The following is a 24447-nucleotide window of genomic DNA, read 5'->3' on the forward strand; positions in this document are numbered from 1 at the left end:
AGAGCAGTGCTTCGCTATCAAAACTGGTAACAGACCAGCATTCAGTGCTCTAGGTGTATTGCAAACTCTTTCTAGCCAAACCACAGGCACCAGGGAAAAGCACAACGAAGTGGAGCCTAACAACTGAAGGCTAAAGGAAAGCGGAGATCTGCTCTCTGAAGTACAGAGTATTGTCCCAATTTACACCTACCGGAACAAAGATTAAGCTTTACCCGCAAGCATGCAAAGCCATTATCCATTCTAAAGATGCAATCACCCACAAGGAAGCCTTACTGATATTATGAATGTGGCAGGTATTTAGTGAGTCTTGTATTTTATTGTTAAATCGGAAATCAAGCGTCCACAATATCAGACACATACAGGGAATGTGAAAATAACACAAGTGGTTTATTAACTATGCTGACCCTTCAGGAAACACGGTCAGGAGAAAAATCGTGCAATTCCACTGAATATGTCAAGAACTTTAGCCAATTAGAAACCATAAAAGAGCATCAGCGAATACAAACAGGGGAAAAACCATACCATTGCAATGAATGTATAAAGAGCTTCAGTCGGTTAACAGACCTCCAAACACATCAGCGAACACACACAGGGGAAAAACCATACCATTGCAAGGAATGTGTAAAGAGCTTCAGTCAAATTTCAAACCTCCACACACATCAGAGAATACACACAGGGGAAAAACCATACCATTGCAACAAATGTAAAAAGAGCTTCAGTCAAATAGCAAACCTCTACACACATCAGAAAATACACATAGGGGAAAAACCATACCATTGCAGTGAATGTGTAAAGAGCTTCTGTCGGTTACAAGAACTCCAAAAACATCAGCGAACCCACACAGGGGAAAAACCATACCATTGCAAGGAATGTGTAAAGAGCTTCAGTCTAATATCAAACCTCTACACACATCAGAAAATACACATAGGGGAAAAACCATACCATTGCAGTGAATGTGTGAAGAGCTTCTGTCGGTTAACAGACCTCCAAACACATCAGCGAACACACACAGGGGAAAAACCATACCATTGCAGTGAATGTGTGAAGAGCTTCAGTCAATTATCAAGCCTCCATAGACATCATAGAATACACACAGGGGAAAAACCATACCATTGTAAGGAATGTGTAAAGAGCTTCAATCACATTTCACAGCTCCACACACATCAGAGATTACACACAGGGGGAAAACCATACTATTGCAGTGAAAGTGTGAAGAGTTTCAGTACGTTAGCAAAACTCCAAACACATCAGCGAACACAAACAGGGGAAAAACCATACCATTGCAAGGAATGTGTGAAGAGCTTCAGTCAATTATCACACCTCCGCAGACATCAGAGAATACACACAGGGGAAAAACCATACCATTGCAGTGAATGTGTGAAGAGTTTCAGTACGTTAGCAAAACTCCAAACACATCAGCGAACACACACAGGGGAAAAACCATACCATTGCAGTGAATGTGTGAAGAGCTTCTGTCGGTTACAAGAACTCCAAATACATCAGCGAACCCACACAGGGGAAAAACCATACCATTGCAAGGAATGTGTGAAGAGCTTCAGTCAATTATCAAACCTCCACACACATCAGCGAACACACACAGGGGAAAAACCATACCATTGCAGTGAATGTGTGAAGAGCTTCTGTCGGTTACAAGAACTCCAAATACATCAGCGAACCCACACAGGGGAAAAACCATACCATTGCAAGGAATGTGTAAAGAGCTTCAATCACATTTCACAGCTCCACACACATCAGAGAATACACACAGGGGAAAAACCATACCAGTGCAGTGAATGTGTAAAGAGCTTCAGTCAGTTAACAGACCTCCGGAGACATCAACGAATACACACTGGGGAAAAACCATACAATTGCAGTGAATGTGGAAGTAGTTTTAGGTCACAATCAAACCTCCACACACATCAGAGAAAACACACAGGGGAAAAACCCTACCATTGCAATGAATGTGGGAGTAGTTTTAGCGTACCATCAAACCTCCGGACACATCAGCGAATACACACAGGGGAAAAACCATACAATTGCAGTGAATGTGGCAGTAGTTTTACTTACTCTTCAGCATTAAGAAATCATCAGCGAGCTCACAAAGGGGAAACAAATCTTTTAAATGCCATGAATGATTGAAAAGCTGAAGTCCATTATCAATCCTAAACAGGCATCAGCAAACAAACGCAGAAGAAAAGCCTTCAAGTGCAATGAATGTGTGAAGAAATGTAGTCAATTATCAAGCCTATGTAGACATCAGCTTGCTCTCACTCTGTAAATACCATACAACTGTAGTGAGTGTAGAAGTACCTTTAGGAAATCTTTTGCATTAAGGATTCATCAGTTAATGCTCACAGAGAAAAATCCTTTCAGGTGCAGTGAATGTGTGAATATCTTCTGTCAGTTATAAAACCTACGAATACATCAACTAACATACACAGAGTAAAAATGGGCATTGCAATGAATGTCAGAAGTGATTTTGTCAATTGTGAACACACCTGGGGTAAACCGTACAATTGCACTAAAAGTGTGACGAGCTTTTGTCAATTTCTGATCCTACAGAGCCTCAGCGAACACACACCTTCATTATAAATAATACTAGAGATGCAGTGAATTCAGAAAGAACTTAATAACAATAGCAATAATTTAGACTCATCTGAGGACATTGACAGGAACAGAAGAGTGCAGTTATTGTGAGATGAAGGAATTACAGGAAAAATATGTATAATTATGTGGGATATTCAAATACCAGATGAATAAAGACTCGACTAGATGAAAAGAAGAAAACCAAAGATTTGTAGAATAATAAAAGTGTCTGTTCCCAGTGATTGTTCACTTCGGTACACATTGAAAAAAACAATGTGATATAACAGGAAATCCACTGGGAGACTAGCACAATGTGGAATAAAAGAAAAGAAACACTGGCGGTTTTTATTTGGCGGTGAAGAGTTACAAAGAAAAACATCCAAGAGATCCTGTTCATGCTACTTGTAAAAGTGTAGGGATGAATACGATTCTGCCTGCACACATTGCTATATTAGCATAAGTGAGTTAGTTGCTCAAACGCCATTTTGCTGTTTTTGCACATGACACTACATGTCTCTGTTTTTATAAAGACAAACAGCTTGCTTTTCCTTCACATGAGAACGGTCTGTTTTTCACATCTCTAGACTCACACTGCGACCTCAAGTCTGCACAAAGTGTTCAATGTTAAAATAACAATGTATGCTGTTGATGCAGGTTGATCGGTCCACGCTCTAGACACAACACAAACAGAGCTGCTCATTTTTGAAACTCAGGTGCTTTTAATATTGCACTGCATGCATGAGACTAGCACTTGGAAAAAACCTTTCAATCGACAAAGAGCTGTGCTGATCTGGGATGTGATTCACTTCACCTGACTTTGGAGGTATGGGGTTCCCGGTTTTAACCTAGAGAACTTCTATTATTATAATACCTAGCTCCTAGCAAGGGGAGGGTGGTACACAAGGCGCTATAGACCTGGTTCCACTATCATTATAATATGATTTCTCCCTTTGTATTTTATGGAATTGTAACAATGTTGATTGTATTGATTTTATGCATCTTTTTACTTATGTTAGCAAAGATACTGCATCTTAGAGCACGTAGTTGAAATAAACATTTTAAACTATACATTGACTCTGATTACTCACATTGTGGACATTTATGAGAGTAAAATCAAAAGAGTGTTCTTGATTCCCACTATTCCTGAGAGGTCCCAAAGTCGCTTGTTCATTGGTAGCTTTGCTGTAGTACGGAGAATGAATGAGGCACTGTTGCTAGTCGGATAGGGGTTCTGGGCACTGAGGTGGATTTTTGGTACACCACAAAACACTGAGGTCCTGGTTTCCTGCGCATAGTTCTGTGCATGAGCAGAATTCCCGCAACATGGCGCCCAAAGTCTTGATTAGTGCTTGTATCTGTCCACAATACCCTCAACACCTTTTCCGGTTAACAGGCGTGACGGATGAACCTACCTATACAAATGTGTTATAGGTTAATTCAAGCATGAGATTCATGAAAAGGTTCACATTTTGAATTACATCAACATTATTATTATTATTAATGTGAATATTTACACACAGGTACATATTTTAGATTGTTTAGTGCAATACCAGAAAGAATAGAGGCTTCAAGCTAGATAATTAAAACTTTATTGTGTTTCTGCATTTTACACAGAAAAGTGACAAAGCCCTGATGATAGTCTGGGAACTGGTTTCCTCGGACTAGAAATGCGTCGGCACATCTGAGGGAGCAATCAATATCACTAAGCATTTGAACTAGCTCTGGCTGGTTGTAAAAGTCATCCTTATTTTAGGACGTGCTCCTTCCTTTTGACTTTGTCTCTTCATTCTTTATTAATTCAGATTAACTTTTTTGAACATTTCAATTGTTTGTGTTTGTATAGTGAATTTTTTTGTGGAATGTATGATAATTGTGTATATGAATTGTAAATATTTTGTTTGTAAATAGTTAGATGCTGGAATTTAAATGTATTGAATGTACAGTTTTTCCTTTTTTGCGAAACTTTCAAAAGAAGAATGACATTTTTTTTCGAAATAGACAAGTATAAATAAATATACCGGGTCAAACTCAATAAGTTTGTGTTTCTCCTATGATCTGATATAAGTTTTGGGAAATTAATTGGGTGTAGACATATTCTTGTGTTTTCTGGTTTTGGATTATCGACATTTAAATTCATGTTGTCGTACAAGTGCGGTACAGAACACCCACAGTTCAGCTCTCGTTAACAGTCTGATGTGAAAAAGATTTAAGATCACACAAGAAATTTCAAATAGCTTTTTTAGTCATAACCTGTCCTCCGTTAGTTGTCAATGGACAGTGTTCACTTGTGGCGGCAAACAAAAACAATTTAAAAGATTGGCCATAGGCTATAAAAACAGCCCAGGTGTCTTTGCCGCACGTGTCGTCTCTTTGTTAGATGGCATTTATCCTAATGGGTACTCGTACATTGATGATATTTATCTAATGGACGACGAATTATGGCCGCATCTGTGTCGCATTGACCGCATCATAGTTATGTTTGCGGACTTCAGTTATAAATTTATCTTTGCAAAGTCAGACATTGCGGAGTTCACTGTTGAGCCCAGTGTTGTTCCTGGGCTCAACAATGAAGGTAGAGGTCTTGCACCTCACTGCCTGGAGAAATGTGCATGTTTATGGTCTCCTAAAACTCTGAAAAAACTACAATCCTTGCTGGGATTTTTGAAATTGCGGGCGTACTTATATTCCCAATTATGCCCAGCGTATCAAACCTCTATATGCTTTGATACAACCAACTTTTACCAAGTCATGCTGGCTGCCGGGACATTCAGCTATTCTGCAATTTTTGCAGTCTGATCTTCTTGAATCTAAGTACTTATTGACTCATGATAACCACACTAACCTGGTAATAAGAATTGTGCCTGGTGCCATGGGTTTCATGTACTTGACGGTTAATGAAGGAGACACAGTGCTTATCGCTTACAAGTCACACTTGTACGCTTCGGCTGAAAAGCGATTTTCTTCTGTCGAGAAAGTCTTGACAGCTGTACAGATGGCGATTCTAAAAGAGAGAGCGCAGTCACAAGGAAAACACATGTTGGCTGTTACACCTTATACTGCATTTGAAGAAGTGATGAAAGCCAGTGTACCAAATTCTAAAGTTTTATATCCTAATTTGATACAATGGGCAACTTCGTTGACATCTCCGGATGTCACATTTATCTTTGCCCCTTCATTGCAAACTCAGGAGTTCTTACAGTATGAGTTTGTTCATCCTGCTCCTATGTTCATGCGCACGCTTGAGGATTACCATTGTATCATTAACACTGACAGTTCGGCGCAACCGGCAATAGGATCTAAGCATTCTTATTCAGTGGCCTGCGCAATCGTGGCTGGTACCATGGTGAATGGAGAATTCAAGTCCGATGTCGTGCACACGCAGACATTAGGTGACTGTACCGCCCAGTTGGCAGAGCTACGTGCTCTAGTGCTTGGGTCAGTGAGAATGAGGGGTAAAATGTCCCAACCCCTTACTAGCTGTTTATTGAGCAATGGTCCCTCTTTTCTGTCAAGCTTGCCCTCGGCATGGGGAAACCCCTAACCCCCTATTATAGCAAAGTTTGAGAAAGGTGTGTCAGGGCAAGCTTTGTTTTTTATAGTCTATTATGGAAAAATTCCAATTGCACGAGAGGACTCGTACCGGCATTACACCAAAATCAGGGAATCCCTATTTATCCACAGAAAAGAACGACCAGATATACTTCTTCAACCTGATTCGTAACACCCTGAGGAAGCCCCAGGCCGGATGGCCATGTAAGGGGTGAAACAAGTGTTGGCTGTTCTCCTACGTACTATCACGAATATAGTAACACCTTCATTAAAACAAAAAAATGAACCATTGTGTGATTGGAATTTTTCCATAATAGACTATAAAAAACAAAGCTTCCCTGACACACCTTTCTCAAACTGTGCTCTAGTGATTGCATTGGAGTTTGCAGACCCTCGTGTGACTACTTTAATTGTGAGTGACTCTTATTACTGTGTTCAGTCCTTCAATAAAAATGTATTCTTTTGGACTCAGAATGACTATCGTGATTCCAAAGGGGGCACAATTAAGCACAAGATGAAATGGGTTTGAGTCGCAGAAATAAAGAACGTCTGCTTCTCGTAAATGTAATTCATACTCTTGGTCACCAGCGTGTAGGAGTACACGCTGTTGGCAACAGTCTTGTTGATGAAGCAGCAAAGACCGCAGTAGCAACATATGTAGTAGCAGCAGTTACAAGGTCCAACAGTAAGAATGATGATGACATCTTGGCAGCTATAGCTGCTACAGAGATCGGTGATAATTACCCTAAGGGTTTCCCTTCTAAATACTCTTGTCATTTAAGTCCTGATAAAGTTCCCTATGTGAGAATTAACAACGTTGGTGACAGGATGATTCCCGACGCGGACCACAGGCTACCCTTGATAACAGTCTCTCACAAAGGCATAGCCTCGGTTCATGCCGACGTTTCAGAATACACACAGGGGAAAAACCATACCATTGTAAGGAATGTGTAAAGAGCTTCAATCACATTTCACAGCTCCACACACATCAGAGATTACACACAGGGGGAAAACCATACTATTGCAGTGAATGTGTGAAGAGTTTCAGTACGTTAGCAAAACTCCAAACACATCAGCGAACACAAACAGGGGAAAAACCATACCATTGCAAGGAATGTGTTAAGAGCTTCAGTCAATTATCACACCTCCGCAGACATCAGAGAATACACACAGGGGAAAAACCATACCATTGCAGTGAATGTGTGAAGAGTTTCAGTACGTTAGCAAAACTCCAAACACATCAGCGAACACACACTGGGGGAAAAACCATACCATTGCAGTGAATGTGTGAAGAGCTTCTGTCGGTTACAAGAACTCCAAATACATCAGCGAACCCACACAGGGGAAAAACCATACCATTGCAAGGAATGTGTGAAGAGCTTCAGTCAATTATCAAACCTCCACACACATCAGCGAACACACACAGGGGAAAAACCATACCATTGCAGTGAATGTGTGAAGAGCTTCTGTCGGTTACAAGAACTCCAAATACATCAGCGAACCCACACAGGGGAAAAACCATACCATTGCAAGGAATGTGTAAAGAGCTTCAATCACATTTCACAGCTCCACACACATCAGAGAATACACACAGGGGAAAAACCATACCAGTGCAGTGAATGTGTAAAGAGCTTCAGTCAGTTAACAGACCTCCGGAGACATCAACGAATACACACTGGGGAAAAACCATACAATTGCAGTGAATGTGGAAGTAGTTTTAGGTCACAATCAAACCTCCACACACATCAGAGAAAACACACAGGGGAAAAACCCTACCATTGCAATGAATGTGGGAGTAGTTTTAGCGTACAATCAAACCTCCGGACACATCAGCGAATACACACAGGGGAAAAACCATACAATTGCAGTGAATGTGGCAGTAGTTTTACTTACTCTTCAGCATTAAGAAATCATCAGCGAGCTCACAAAGGGGAAACAAATCTTTTAAATGCCATGAATGCTTGAAAAGCTGAAGTCCATTATCAATCCTAAACAGGCATCAGCAAACAAACGCAGAAGAAAAGCCTTCAAGTGCAATGCATGTGTGAAGAAATGTAGTCAATTATCAAGCCTATGTGGACATCAGCTTGCTCTCACTCTGTAAATACCATACAACTGTAGTGAGTGTAGAAGTACCTTTAGGAAATCTTTTGCATTAAGGATTCATCAGTTAATGCTCACAGAGAAAAATCCTTTCAGGTGCAGTGAATGTGTGAATATCTTCTGTCAGTTATAAAACCTACGAATACATCAACTAACATACACAGAGTAAAAATGGGCATTGCAATGAATGTCAGAAGTGATTTTGTCAATTGTGAACACACCTGGGGTAAACCGTACAATTGCACTAAAAGTGTGACGAGCTTTTGTCAATTTCTGATCCTACAGAGCCTCAGCGAACACACACCTTCATTATAAATAATACTAGAGATGCAGTGAATTCAGAAAGAACTTAATAACAATAGCAATAATTTAGACTCATCTGAGGACATTGAGAGGAACAGAAGAGTGCAGTTATTGTGAGATGAAGGAATTACAGGAAAAATATGTATAATTATGTGGGATATTCAAATAACAGATGAATAAAGACTCGACTAGATGAAAAGAAGAAAACCAAAGATTTGTAGAATAATAAAAGTGTCTGTTCCCAGTGATTGTTCACTTCGGTACACATTGAAAAAAACAATGTGATATAACAGGAAATCCACTGGGAGACTAGCACAATGTGGAATAAAAGAAAAGAAACACTGGCGGTTTTTATTTGGCGGTAAGAGTTACAAAGAAAAACATCCAAGAGTTCCTGTTCATGCTACTTGTAAAAGTGTAGGGATGAATACGATTCTGCCTGCACACATTGCTATATTAGCATAAGTGAGTTAGTTGCTCAAACGCCATTTTGCTGTTTTTGCACATGACACTACATGTCTCTGTTTTTATAAAGACAAACAGCTTGCTTTTCCTTCACATGAGAACGGTCTGTTTTTCACATCTCTAGACTCACACTGCGACCTCAAGTCTGCACAAAGTGTTCAATGTTAAAATTACAATGTATGCTGTTGATGCAGGTTGATCGGTCCACGCTCTAGACACAACACAAACAGAGCTGCTCATTTTTGAAACTCAGGTGCTTTTAATATTGCACTGCATGCATGAGACTAGCACTTGGAAAAAACCTTTCAATCAACAAAGAGCTGTGCTGATCTGGGATGTGATTCACTTCACCTGACTTTGGAGGTATGGGGTTCCCGGTTTTAACCTAGAGAACTTCTATTATTATAATACCTAGCTCCTAGCAAGGGGAGGGTGGTACACAAGGCGCTATAGACCTGGTTCCACTATCATTATAATATGATTTCTCCCTTTGTATTTTATGGAATTGTAACAATGTTGATTGTATTGATTTTATGCATCTTTTTACTTATGTTAGCAAAGATACTGCATCTTAGAGCACGTAGTTGAAATAAACATTTTAAACTATACATTGACTCTGATTACTCACATAGTGGACATTTATGAGAGTAAAATCAAAAGAGTGTTCTTGATTCCCACTATTCCTGAGAGGTCCCAAAGTCGCTTGTTCATTGGTAGCTTTGCTGTAGTACGGAGAATGAATGAGACACTGTTGCTAGTCGGATAGGGGTTCTGGGCACTGAGGTGGATTTTTGGTACACCACAATTCACTGAGGTCCTGGTTTCCTGCGCATAGTTCTGTGCATGAGCAGAATTCCCGCAACATGGCTCCCAAAGTCTTGATTAGTGCTTGTATCTGTTCACAATACCCTCAACACCTTTTCCGGTTAACAGGCGTGACGGATGAACCTACCTATACAAATGTGTTATAGGTTAATTCAAGCATGAGATTCATGAAAAGGTTCACATTTTGAATTACATCAACATTATTATTATTATTAATGTGAATATTTACACACAGGTACATATTTTAGATTGTTTAGTGCAATACCAGAAAGAATAGAGGCTTCAAGCTAGATAATTAAAACTTTATTGTGTTTCTGCATTTTACACAGAAAAGTGACAAAGCCCTGATGATAGTCTGGGAACTGGTTTCCTCGGACTAGAAATGCGTCTGCACATCTGAGGGAGCAATCAATATCACTAAGCATTTGAACTAGCTCTGGCTGGTTGTAAAAGTCATCCTTATTTTAGGACGTGCTCCTTCCTTTTGACTTTGTCTCTTCATTCTTTATTAATTCAGATTAACTTTTTTGAACATTTCAATTGTTTGTGTTTGTATAGTGAATTTTTTGTGGAATGTATGATAATTGTGTATATGAATTGTAAATATTTTGTTTGTAAATAGTTAGATGCTGGAATTTAAATGTATTGAATGTACAGTTTTTTCCTTTTTTGCGAAACTTTCAAAAGAAGAATGACATTTTTTTTCGAAATAGACAAGTATAAATAAATATACCGGGTCAAACTCAATAAGTTTGTGTTTCTCCTATGATCTGATATAAGTTTTTGGAAATTAATTGGGTGTAGACATATTCTTTTGTTTTCTGGTTTTGGATTATCGACATTTAAATTCATGTTGTCGTACATGTGCGGTACAGAACACCCACAGTTCAGCTCTCGTTAACAGTCTGATGTGAAAAAGATTTAAGATCACACAAGACATTTCAAATGGCTTTTTTAGTCATAACCTGTCCTCCGTTAGTTGTCAATGGACAGTGTTCACTTGTGGCGGCAAACAAAAATAATTTAAAAGATTGGCCATAGGCTATAAAAACAGCCCAGGTGTCTTTGCCGCACGTGTCGTCTCTTTGTTAGATGGCATTTATCCTAATGGGTACTCGTACATTGATGATATTTATCTAATGGACGACGAATTATGGCCGCATCTGTGTCGCATTGACCGCATCATAGTTATGTTTGCGGACTTCAGTTATAAATTTATCTTTGCAAAGTCAGATATTGCGGAGTTCACTGTTGAGCCCAGTGTTGTTCCTGGGCTCAACAATGAAGGTAGAGGTCTTGCACCTCACTACCTGGAGAAATGTGCATGTTTATGGTCTCCTAAAACTCTGAAAAAACTACAATCCTTGCTGGGATTTTTGAATTTCGGGCGTACTTATATTCCCAACTAAGCCCAGCGTATCAAACCTCTATATGCTTTGATACAACCAACTTTTACCAAGTCATGCTGGCTGCCGGGACATTCAGCTATTCTGCAATTTTTGCAGTCTGATCTTCTTGAATCTAAGTACTTATTGACTCATGATAACCACACTAACCTGGTAATAAGAATTGTGCCTGGTGCCATGGGTTTCACGTACTTGACGTTTAATGAAGGAGACACAGTGCTTATCGCTTACAAGTCACACTTGTACGCTTCGGCTGAAAAGCGATTTTCTTCTGTCGAGAAAGTCTTGACAGCTGTACAGATGGTGATTCTAAAAGAGAGAGCACAGTCACAAGGAAAACACATGTTGGTTGTTACACCTTATACTGCATTTGAAGCAGTGATGAAAGCCAGTGTACCAAATTCTAAAGTTTTATATCCTAATTGGATACAATGGGCAACTTCGTTGACATCTCCGGATGTCACATTTATCTTTGCCCCTTCATTGCAAACTCAGGAGTTCTTACAGTATGAGTTTGTTCATCCTGCTCCTATGTTCATGCGCACGCTTGAGGATTACCATTGTATCATTAACACTGACAGTTCGGCGCAACCGGCAATAGGATCTAAGCATTCTTATTCAGTGGCCTGCGCAATCGTGGCTGGTACCATGGTGAATGGAGAATTCAAGTCAGATGTCGTGCACACGCAGACATTAGGTGACTGTACCGCCCAGTTGGCAGAGCTACGTGCTCTAGTGCTTGGGTCAGTGAGAATGAGGGGTAAAATGTCCCAACCCCTTACTAGCTGTTTATTGAGCAATGGTCCCTCTTTTCTGTCAAGCTTGCCCTCGGCATGGGGAAACCCCTAACCCCCTATTATAGCAAAGTTTGAGAAAGGTGTGTCAGGGCAAGCTTTGTTTTTTATAGTCTATTATGGAAAAATTCCAATTGCACGAGATGACTCGTACCGGCATTACACCAAAAACAGGGAATCCCTATTTATCCACAGAAAAGAATGACCAGATATACTTCTTCAACCTGATTCGTAACACCCTGAGGAAGCCCCAGGCCTGATGGCCATGTAAGGGGTGAAACAAGTGTTGGCTGTTCTCCTACGTACTATCACGAATATAGTAACACCTTCATTAAAACAAAAAAATGAACCATTGTGTGATTGGAATTTTTCCATAATAGACTATAAAAAACAAAGCTTCCCTGACACACCTTTCTCAAACTGTGCTCTAGTGCTTGCATTGGAGTTTGCAGACCCTCGTGTGACTACTTTAATTGTGAGTGACTCTTATTACTGTGTTCAGTCCTTCAATAAAAATGTATTCTTTTGGACTCAGAATGACTATCGTGATTCCAAAGGGGGCACAATTAAGCACAAGATGAAATGGGTTTGAGTCGCAGAAATAAAGAACGTCTGCTTCTCGTAAATGTAATTCATACTCTTGGTCACCAGCGTGTAGGAGTACACGCTGTTGGCAACAGTCTTGTTGATGAAGCAGCAAAGACCGCAGTAGCAACATATGTAGTAGCAGCAGTTACAAGGTCCAACTGTAAGAATGATGATGACATCTTGGCAGCTATAGCTGCTACAGAGATCGGTGATAATTACCCTAAGGGTTTCCCTTCTAAATACTCTTGTCATTTAAGTCCTGATAAAGTTCCCTATGTGAGAATTAACAACGTTGGTGACAGGATGATTCCCGACGCGGACCGCAGGCTACCCTTGATAACAGTCTCTCACAAAGGCATAGCCTCGGTTCATGCCGACGTTTCAGCGTATGTCTCTATCTTACAGCAGCATTACTGGTGGCATGGATTGTATAAATAAACTTGTAAATATGTCCTTTCTTGTTAAGTATGTCAGCAGATTAAACCTTCAACTGCTGCACGGCCGCCACAAACTCAGCTGTACATATCCAATAGACCACTTGGTTGTGTTTATTTAGATCACTGCTGACGTTTTTCTGCTGATACTGCGTATAAGTATATCTTAGTTGCAGTGGATTCATGCACACGTTTTCTCTGCGTTTGGCCACAAAGGAGTGCTGATGCTTGAACTGCCATCAGGGATTTGCATGTCTTTGTGGGAATTTTTGCATGTGGCACCTTCCATTCTGATCAGGGTTCAGCGTTCACCTCTAAGGCGTACAAGGTAGCCATGGGGTCTTTGGGGGTGCAGGTGAAATTTTTGTCTCCATACTGGCCTGAGGGCAATTCTGTTGTGGAGCGAATGAACTGTGACTTAAAGCAATCTTTGACAGCTAGGGTCTTAGGTACTACGTGCACTAAATAATCTTCCTAGAAGATCTCTGGGTGGGCAGACCCCATACGAAATGCTCTTTGGCATAAAAATGTTTTTCCCGGACCTTGATGGTCTAGACATGGCGGCGACAGCCGTAACTTTTGACGTAGATAATCATTCTGCTGTGTTACAGAACCTACAAGAGACTCGAGACAGTCTTGCAAAGGAACACTTGCCCTCCACATCTGGAGCTGAAGCTGATCTACAGATTCCGGTAGTTAGCTGGCTATCCCGAGTCGGTGACCTGGTCCGTGAGAAGGTGGAGATTAGAACAAGAAGGAGTTCAGCCCCTCTTATCATGCACCCACTTCCAGGGAAACAGGTACGACTCCATTGACAATTTCAAACTACAACGAGTGGCCGATTCTTCTTAGTATGACTCCTGCTGTCTCTTGTCCAGCAATGCTGAGAAATTCTGTTTTGGCCTTGGCTGACACCAACAGGCCTGACCTTGCTATAGAGATGTCCACAGTCACTAATCCATTATTAAATCCGCCAGCTGGCGATCCAAATGAAGATACTGAGTATACATATCCCACGGATGTGTCTTTGCCTGGTGTGTAGACAAGTCCAGGTGACCAGTCATGTTTTTCCTTTGACTCTGACTCTATAACATCAAGTGTACCATTGAGGTTTTCTATTTTTGTTACTTGTTTTAAAAGACATTTTTTGGTTCCACCTTGGACTTACGTCTGGTTGGTTCTCAACTCCATTTTTTTGTTTATGTCAGTTGGATTTGTGATGGTATTTTGTCGTCTGGTAAATGGACACTATATAACTGAACGATCAAAAATCATATTAATTGATGGAAGTTTGGCCCCACACTCCTTTTCACACATCATGAAAAGAGACCATACTTTTGTCAACATCACAGCCTAGCCTGTGCTAGATGGGATTATATGAGATGCTGTAAAATTTCAAATTCATGGACCCACAGAGGTGGTTAATGTTCCTAATGTACTTCGTGTTTCAATGGGAGATGTTGTGAAGCAAAACATACATTCTGATGATTAGGATGTCCAAGCCATTGAATCTCTCTTTTCTGATTTGAAATATTATGCTGCCTTTGATGCTGAGGATTTATATTTAGACTCTGCAAACTACGCCGACTTGTTCTGTTACCAACACTATGGCCATCACTTTCTGCATAAGGCTAATACATTTAGAAATATGGTTAATTACACCCAATGGGAACATTGTCCTACTCCCATAGAAGGCAGCTCAAATACCCTTTTGAATAAATTCACATATTTTACTGACTTTGATCGGTCTAACCTGAGCTCATTTTATTTTAAATTAAATTACAAATTGAATTCAAAAGCGAGTCTTACTCACTCAAAATTGTTGTATTCCAAATCCTTCATGGATCAGTTAGTAGTGGGTGGCTACGAGCTATGGAAAGATACCATAGATCTTAAATCTGTTTGGGGTTCTAGACCTTGCCAAGTGCAGGGCACTGACGATTTACACCGAGCATGTCTTATTCCGGGCCACATGTTGTTTTTAAATATTACGATCTCACAAACAACTTGTCTTGGTTTGGCCACTTCAAAACACATGAATAAAATTCCCCTAAAATTCCTAATCTGCATTCTTACCCTAATTGGAACAATCATACCGATAGGTCCTTTGATGAATTACAATTGTTAATTGCAAACTCCTCCTTTAATATTTTGTCCCTGGATCCTGAGTGTTGGCTGTTGTGGCCAACAAGTTTTGATTCTTGTCAACATGGCTTTCTGGGTTTAGCCCCTGGCCTTACACAGGACAGAACAGAACTGATCCCCGTTTCGACACTTCCCATTCAGTTACCACCTATTCAGTGAGGAAATTATGTCAAAATTGGCTGAAACATTCCACCCTTTCATCTGTTAAACATCATTTATCTTTGTTGACTGACAATGTTGGTTTAACTGATTTTGTTAAGGGTCCTGTGAGTGGAGGATCTAAAAGATATGTATATGTGCTACTTACTATGAAGTTTGGAAACTGTCGCAGGTTGAGGCTGCTTCCCGTTTAAGAGCAATAGATCAGTCTAATTTGGAAAAAGTGCTTGCTGTCATTGATAATAGCATTACCACACTCTCTTTTAGGATTTACACCTTCGATAATATTGTTTCATCTGTTGTGGATATTGTGTAAGATGATGTTTCTGTTTTGTTCCATGGTCAAAATCAATTGCGCTCCATCACGCAGTTTGCATGGACCTTACAAACTTTAAAATCTGGGAAAGTGCGTTGGAACTACATTAATATTTCGTCAGTGTTTTTACTGGTTATTTTAACAGAATAACAACAGTTCATGTCTATGAAGGATGCGTCATATTCTCTATTGCATATAAAAAAATTAGAACCATTACCATTTTCTGTAGCCAAATCTAATTCAGCTGTGTGGCTCAGCCATGGTTTAATAACATTGCCTTATCCTCTGTTTAAGTTTAGTTCATGTATGAAACACTATGCCCTGGGTAGATGTGAACCACTTGGTACCGCTTTTCTCCATGAAGTTTGGTCTCTGCCCTTCACACTGCGAGCTCAAGTCTGCACAAAGTGTTCAAGGTTAAAATAACAATGTATGCTGTTGATGCAGGTTGATTGACACACGTCCTAGACACAACACTAACACAGCTGCTCATTTCTGAAACTCAGGTGCTTTTAATATTGCACTGCATGCATGAGACTAGCACTTGAAAAAAACCTTTCAATCGACAAAGAGCTGTGCTGATCTGGGATGTGATTCACTTCACCTGACTTTGGAGGAATGGGGTTCCCCGTTGTAACCTAGAGATCTTCTATTATTGTGATACCTAGCTCCTTGCAAGGGGAGGGTGGTACACAAGGCGCTATAGACCAGGTTCCACTATCATAATAATATGATTTCTCCCTTCGTATTTTATGGAATTGTAACAATGCTGATTGTATTGATTGTATGCATCTTTTTACTTATGTTAGCAAAGATACTGCTTCTTAGAGCACGTAGTTGAAATAAACATTTTAAACTATACCGTGTCTCTGATTGCTCACGTTGTGGACATTTATGAGAATAAAAACCAAAGAGTGTTCTTGATTCCCAGTATTCCTGAGAGGTCCCAAAGTCGCTTGTTCTGGGTTTTTCTATTCATTGGTAGCTTCGCTGTAGTACGGAGAATGAATGAGACACTGTTGCTAATTGGATCGGGGTTCTGGGCACTGAGGTGGAGTTTTGGTACACCACAATACACTGAGGTCCTGGTTTCCTGCGCATAGTTCTGTGCATGAGCAGTATCCCCGCAACAATAGCAGCTCTAGAAACAATGCTTGGAAGGGTATTAAGGGTATTAAGGGTATTAAGGGTTTAAAGGGTACTAAGAAGGGTATTTTCAGCTAACTTTAGGGATTAGTGATAAAACCTATAAACTCAAAAAACTTGGACTGAGTCCCTGCAAGAAGAACTAATTTAACAAGCACACACTGGTGAATAGTCACAGCTGATTGTGGTGTTTGGTTGTATTCTACAACAGTAATGATTCAGTGACAGCGGTCAGAGAACAGTTTCCAAAAGCAAAGTGAAAGGAGAAGAATGTGAACTGTCACTCTCGGAGTTATTGCTTGCAGTACACAACATTTACCACCCAAGCCCTGATGCGGAACAAGTAAAAGGATCAGAATGAGATCTGCGAATCTCTGTGTTAATGCTTGCAGTGCACTGCATTTACCACCCAGGCCCTGACATGAAAGAATGAAAGGAGAAGAATGTGAGCTGTGACTCTCATGGTTAATGCTTGCAGTGCATGGCATTCACCACCCAAGCCCTGATGTGGAAGAAGTGACGCCAATGTCCATTGTTGCATCTGTAAATGCACCCATCATAGTGGCCCTTTACCAGAGGTGTTTGTCATCAAGCTGGATTTTAATGCACCGCTGACTCTGTAGCTGATTCATGATTAGATGGATTATATACAACAGAGGTGTTTATCATGAAGCTGGATCTTAACTCACCGCTGACTGTAACTGATTCACGGTTAGATCAATGGTATATAGCAAAGGTGTTTATCATCGAGCTGGATCTTGGCTCACTGCTGGCTATGTAAATGAGTCACGGTTAGATCAATGGTAGATAGCAAAGGTGTTTATCATCGAGCTGGATCTTGGTCACCGCTGGCTCTGTAAATGATTCACGGTCAGATGAAGTGTATATAACAGAGGTGTTTATCATCGAACTGGATCTTAACTCACCAATAGTTGTGTAAACGTGTCACGCTTAGATGAATTGTATATAACAGAGGGGTTTATCATCGAGCTGGATCTTAACTCACCCAGCGCTGTTTATGCAACTGATTCATGGTTAGATGGATTGTATACAACAGAGGTGTTTATCATCGAGCTGGATCTTGGTCACAGCTGGCTGTGTAAATGAGTCCCAGTTAGATTCATTGTATAAATATATGTTATGAATTTCTTATTTACAGAGATTCATTCAACCAAATTCTAACTAGTTATAGGACAGAATCAATGCATGACAGCAAAATTATTGATAGTAATTATTGTGGAATGGAGGAGCACAGTACAAAGAGCGTCTCATAAACCTATAGTTCAAGTTCAAGTTCAGGTATTTATAAAGCGCACTACTCACCCAGAGGGTCTCAAGGCGCTAGAGGGAGGGGTTCATTGTTTATCGAATAGCCAAGTTTTCAATTCTTTTCTGAAGGAGATGTGATTCTGAGTAAGGCGGAGGTGGGTGGGGAGTGAGTTCCAGGTCTTGGCAGCCAGGAAGGAGAAGGATCTGCCGCCCATGGTGGTTTTTCGGATGCGCGGGACTGCGGCGAGGGCTTGAATGGATGATCTTAGTTGGCGGGTGGGATAGTAGAAGGACAGTCGGGAGTTGAGGCATTCTGGTCCTAGATTATAAAGGGCCTTGTGTGCGTGGGTAAGAAGGCGGAAAGTAATTCTTTTGTTGACGGGAAGCCAGTGGAGGTTTTTTAAGTGACCGGTGATGTGCTCTTGGCGCGGGATGTCTAATATGAGTCTCGCTGATGCGTTTTGGATGCGCTGGAGCTTTTTCTGCAATTTTGTTGTAATTCCGGCGTAGAGAGTGTTGCCATAGTCCAGTCGACTCGTGACCAGTGCATGGGTGACAGTCTTTCTTGTTTCGAGGGGGATCCAGCGGAAGATCTTTTTGAGAATGCAAAGCACGTTGAAGCAGGAGGACGATACGGCGTTGACTTGTCTGGACATTGAGAGAGAGGAGTCTAGAATGAAGCCAAGGTTACGTGCATGGTCAGTGGGTGTGGGCGCTGAGCCCAAAGCGGAAGGCCACCAAGAGTCGTCCCACGCTGAGGGGGAGGATCCAAGGATGAGCACCTCAGTTTTGTCTGAGTTGAGTTTTAGGCGGCTCTGTTTCATCCATTCGGCTACTTCTTTCATACCTTCGTGGAGGTTGTCCTTGGCGGTGTTGGGGTCTTTGGTGAGGGAAAGTATCAGCTGGGTGTCGTCGGCGTAGGAGATGATGTTGAGGTTGTGTCGACGTGCGATGGGGGCGAGGGGACTCATGTAGACGTTGAAGAGGGTGGGACTGAGTGAGGAGCCTTGAGGTACGCCGCAGATGACTTTGGTGGGCTCTGAGTAGAAAGGGGGAAGTCGGACTCTCTGTGTTCTCCCGGCTAGGAACGAGATGATCCAGTCCAAGGCTTTTCCTTGTATGCCGATGTTGTTGAGGCGTTGTATGAGGGTGCTGTGACAGACAGTGTCGAAGGCGGCGGAGAGGTTGAGAAGAATGAGGGCCACTGTTTCACCGTTGTCCAGGAGTGCTCGGATGTCGTTGGTCGCTGCAATGAGGGCAGTCTCGGTGCTGTGTTTGGCTCGAAAGCCGTTCTGTGAGGGATCCAGGGAGTTGTTGGATTCAAGGAAGGCTGCGAGTTGGCTGTTGACGGCTTTCTCGATGACTTTGGCCGGGAAAGGGAGGAGGGAGATGGGTCGGTAGTTTTTCAGTTCTGAGGGGTCTGCTGTTGGTTTTTTCCAATCAAGGGTGAAGGGTCAGCAGTTATAAAGTAATAGTTATTTGATTTTCTGTTTTTGTTGAACCGCTCCTGCAAAGGTCATAATCCAGAATGTTGCTCCTCCTAGTTCTCGGACTAACTCATCATTTTATACTTTTTCTCATAGTATGAGAGGCTATTTTTCCAAGCCCCTGTTTGTTCTTACAGTGATAAAGTTCTAGCAAAGGCTATCTATGGAGCTACTCCACTGTGATTACTGAGTAAGATCTTCTTACACCTTTGCCAAGTTACCTGTAAAAGAGAATTTTATGAGTTTGTCTAGGGGCTAGTAATTCCATAGTTCTATGAGTGCTTAACTATAAATATTATATATATATATTTATATATTTATAAACTGGAAAAAAACAACGTTTACAGGGACGTTCTAGTGAGGAAATAGAATTTAAAAAACCTGAGAAATTAGCTAAAAAACCAAAGATTACAGGGACGGTATAGTTCCGTTCACAATTTATACACAAAACCATAGAAATTCAGCAGTAATGGTTAGAGGTATCTCAAGAAACTATAACTCGTGCCCTCGGGTAACTATAACTTGCGCGCCCACCATGCAGTTTTCTTATCAATAATTTCACTGCAAATGATATCATCAATGATGGCATAGAAGTTATCAGGAGTGACGTAATATGTGGGGTAATTAGCAGTGCATGGCCAGGGTGCGAGTTATAGATACCTTAGGGCACTGCCCCAGATGCTCCAAAATCCAGCATTGATCCGGCTCGCAGGGAGAAGCTAAAAATGCTGCGCCCTGCATACAAGAGCAATTTTTTCATCTGTTTCTCTGCCCACTTCATAGAGGGCAGGGAACGGGGTCCCCAGACTTATTAATGGCCCTGGGAGGGGTGCATGTTGCCGCATTCCCATTTGCTTTTACAGCCTGCCCCCCCAGAATGGGGTTCCTGGGGCTGAAATTGTCCTGGGGAGGGGGCTGCATGTCCCCCTCCCTCATGATTTTTTCATTAGTGCCTGGGGATGCCCCCCTTTAAATCGAAATCGGCCCGGGGAGATGGGCTGCATGGCTCCCCTCATTACAATTACGGCTGGGTCCCGGGTAACGGGGTTCCCAGGTCTGAAATTGGCCCAGGAGGGGGGCATCTTCCCCCCTCCCCTCTGGTTTGGATAGCTGGGCCCCGGGGTGTTGTGGTCCCCAGGGCTGAAATCAGCCCGGGAGAGGGGCCACGTGCCCCCTCCCCTTAAGTTTGGATGGCTGGGGAGTGGTGGTCTCCAGGGCCATAACTGGCCTGGGGAAGTGGGGCCAAGTGCGCCCCCATCTCTCCTAATTCTGCTGCTAATTATCCCCAGGATCTGGCCCACCCGGGGCATTATAAAAAACAAGCAGGCCTCTCATTTCAGCTACTTCCTGGAAAGTTTTGAGGTGATCCATCAGGCGGGGCCCGAGAAAAACAGGGGTCCCCCCCTTGTATTTTCCATAGACTTCTTTAAACAGTGCTGTAGCAAAATCTGCTGAACAGCATTACACTAACTTTGGCATAAAGCTAGATCTTGGCCCGCAGATTTAGCTTTTTGTTATTTGGTGTAAATCCGATCAGTAGTTTTTGAGAAATGATGTGTCAAAAATAATTGTATATTTAGGCAGTTGGTGTCCAGAGGTGCTTTGATTGTCCAAATTAAGAGGCAGTAGTCAATCCTGATTGGTTGGTTTCAACCTGAACAATGTGTTTTGGCAGCCTTTACCAGACTCCGGGACATAATAAATTAATTAAACAAGCATTTTCAATGCAATAGGTTTCGCATCTGCAAGAGTTTAAGCTATAAGCACTGTGAATGACAATGCCTTTTATTTATGTTTTAAGAAACAAAACTTAAATAAAAGTGATTATCATGTACAATGCCAATAACACAAACTCTCGTAAATGCGAGACCCAGTGCACTGGGAATTGGAACCAGCAGAGAGATATAGGGAAAGAGAAAGATGGAAAGAGCGAAGGAACGAGTACACATGTCGAGACAGAGAGGAAGAGTGAAAACACTGTGACCGTAGATAAATTTCATTCTACTGAAACTAAACGCAAATGTAAAACTTCAAAACATGAAAGCATAATTATTCCACTTACCTTGGAGAAGTTGATTGAAGGGGGTAATGAAGCCCATGGCTGACTTGGTGGCCGGTTGCAAACAGAGTTGCAGTTTCAAAAGTGCAGGACACTGTAAACAATTTAGAATAACACTGAAAGCGGGAGCCAAAGCAACCCTAAGCTGGGTAACCAAAGCTGTTTTCATTGCCCCGTACAAGTCCTGCAGTGGAGCAGCGAGCACTAGGATTGGGTGATGGCTTCCAAGCCAATCATAGTAGCTCTCCACAAAAAGTCTGGGGTAACCATTAGAGCAAGCAGAAAGATACATTATGTACATTTCAGAACCAATGAAGGCACGTCCATCATGGAATTTTCCAAGCAGATGTCGTTAAACAGTGAAATACAAGGAGTAAGTTCTGATTCTGAGACCGGGCACACACTATCTGCTGTTCAAGGTCGTTCTTCCCATCCCTGCCACTGGACAAGTGGGAGAAGGCCTCTATATGGTGGGAAAGGTATGCGCTAATAAGAACAGCTCCTCATCCACACACACAAAGCCCTCCATGACACCGGCCCTGCGCACCTCAACAGACGACTCAGCTTTTACACCCCCACCCGCAAGCTCCGCTCTGCCAACCTCACCCTCGCCGCTGTCCCCCGCATCCGAAGAACGACAGCTGGAGTCAGATCCTTCTCCCACCTCGCAGCCAAGACCTGGATCACCCTCCCCACCGACCTCCGGCAGACCGAAGACCTCTCAAGACCTGGCTCTTCGATCAGTAGCAACTCCCCCCCCCCAGCGCCTTGAGACCCTCACGGGTATGTAGTGCACTTTACAAGTGTCCTGATTGATTGATTGATTAGTGAAGCAAAACTCAACCCTGGAGCAATGCAACTCAGAAAAGGTAATTTCTCAGAAATAGCAAATGATTAGTTTCAATCATGATTCAAAATGGCGCCCAAATAGAAAATGGTGCACCAAATGCTAACTTACATATAACAATACATAAACAAAATCATTTCTATTCTAACAGGGGGGTGGGTATCCAAGGAGGGGCATGGAGTAGTGCAGAGGGAGTAGGGAATCCAAAGAGTAAGATTGAGCAGCTCAGAGTGAGTAGGGAATCCAAAGAGCTGCTGGAGTAGGGAATCCAAGGAGCGGCATCGAGCAGCGCAGAGGGAGAAGGGATTCCAAGGAGCGGCATCGAGCAGCGCAGAAGGGAGTAGGGAATCCAAGGAGCGGCATCGAGCAGCGCAGAGGGAGTAGGGATTCCAAGGAGCGGCATCGAGCAGCGCAGAAGGGAGTAGGGAATCCAAGGAGCGGCATCGAGCAGCGCAGAGGGAGTAGGGATTCCAAGGAGCGGCATCGAGCAGCGCAGAGGGAGTAGGGATTCCAAAGAGCTGATCGAGTAGAAAATACAATGAGTGTCATCGAGCAGCTCAGAGGGAGTAGGGAATCCAAAGAGCTGATCGAGTAGAAAATACAATGAGTGGCATCGAGCAGCTCAGAGGGAGTAGGGATTCCATTAGTTGTTGTTGGGGTGCACCTCGCTTGCTGCACTCCACACTGTTCACACGTTTGGAATCACTTTACTATTGCACGTTGTACCAAATTCTGTCTCTCTGCTGGTGGCTTTGACTGTGCCCTGCCATACTCTGTCAAACACAGGGGTGATATGGGGTGCATAGCAAATCTTTTTGCTGGAAATAATATATCTGACATATCTCACTTTCTTCCTGTGAAGAGGCACCGGCTTTTTGCTCGTTTTCTTGCCAAGTCTTCTAACTTCTCATACACTGTAAGAAAGTAAGTTACTATTTCTCTTCCTGGTGAGGACCCTGGTCAGTCCACTCTCACAGTGGATGTAGAGTTGGGCCTGGCCTCTCTGGACCTCTCTGTCACCAAACAGAGTGAAGAGCTTGGCCTCTCCAGCCTGGGTCTCCCCTCCGTTACACTGGTTGCAAAGCCTGTTCTCTTTGGGGCTCTCCTCTGGCACACTGGGAGTAGAGCCTGGGTTCTAAAGTTCTCTCCTCCATCACACTGGGATCAAAGTTTGACCTCTCCAGATCTCTCCTTCATCACACTGATGATGGACATAGTGCTGAAACCTTTAAACCATTCACCCCCAGTCAAGAGATCTGGGTTTAAACCATTTTTCTTTTGCTCATTATATCACCCTAGTTTGGACCCAGGCATGTGGTAATCAGTCCTGACCTTGCTCCTCATGGCCACAGTCCAACCCGAATCGCCAGGCCAGGTCCTCACTGGACCGGAAACAAGCATCTTGGGACTGGTTTCAGGGTATAACCCCTCATCAGCCAGGCGAGCCTGAATCCAGTGGCACGGCGAGCAAGGGACCCACGTCTTGGAATACCCTTGGCCGTGTAAGGCATAGACAGCAAACACAACAAGACAATGAATGGAGGGCTGACAGTTTCTAACCACTCATCCCCAGTCACACTGTTAGCTTAGCCAGACTGCTCCAGGTCTTTACTCCATCACACTGGCCACAGAGCCTGGCATATACCGTCACTCTGGAAGAAGAGACTTGAACTTCAAAGGCTTCTCTTTGGTAACACTGGGAGCAGAGCCTGCCTTGTCCACCATCACCCTCAGCGTAGAGCCTGATTCTTTCCCTTGGTATGGAGCGTGTCTCTTCTCCACCATACTGGGCTCCTGGGGTCTATCCTCTCTAGCAGTGGGTGCAGAGCACGACACCTCTGTGCATTAATCCTTCACACTGGGTGCATAGACTCCTCTTTCCCCTGAAATATAGGTGCAGAGCCTAGTCTGAAACAGCACCTAAAAAAACACATGCTGATGGATTTCTGAATTCCTGTTTGTTGAC

The 24447-nt window shown here is 42.4% G+C and overlaps 1 protein-coding gene across 1 annotated transcript in view; it reads left to right on the forward strand.

Annotated features, from left to right (window-relative positions):
• Window positions 1-251: 251 nt before the first annotated feature.
• LOC144805848 (uncharacterized) overlaps window positions 252-24447 on the forward strand; it is a 107669-nt gene continuing 83473 nt past the window's right edge. Inside the window, exon 1 of the mRNA XM_078672327.1 lies at window positions 252-2137. Coding sequence (XP_078528453.1) covers window positions 397-2137 — 1741 coding nt within the window. The 5' untranslated portion in view covers window positions 252-396. The remainder of the gene's footprint in view (window positions 2138-24447) is intronic.

This window comes from Lissotriton helveticus (assembly GCF_964261635.1).
Source record: "Lissotriton helveticus chromosome 1_1 unlocalized genomic scaffold, aLisHel1.1 SUPER_1_unloc_3, whole genome shotgun sequence".
NCBI lineage: Eukaryota > Metazoa > Chordata > Amphibia > Caudata > Salamandridae > Lissotriton > Lissotriton helveticus.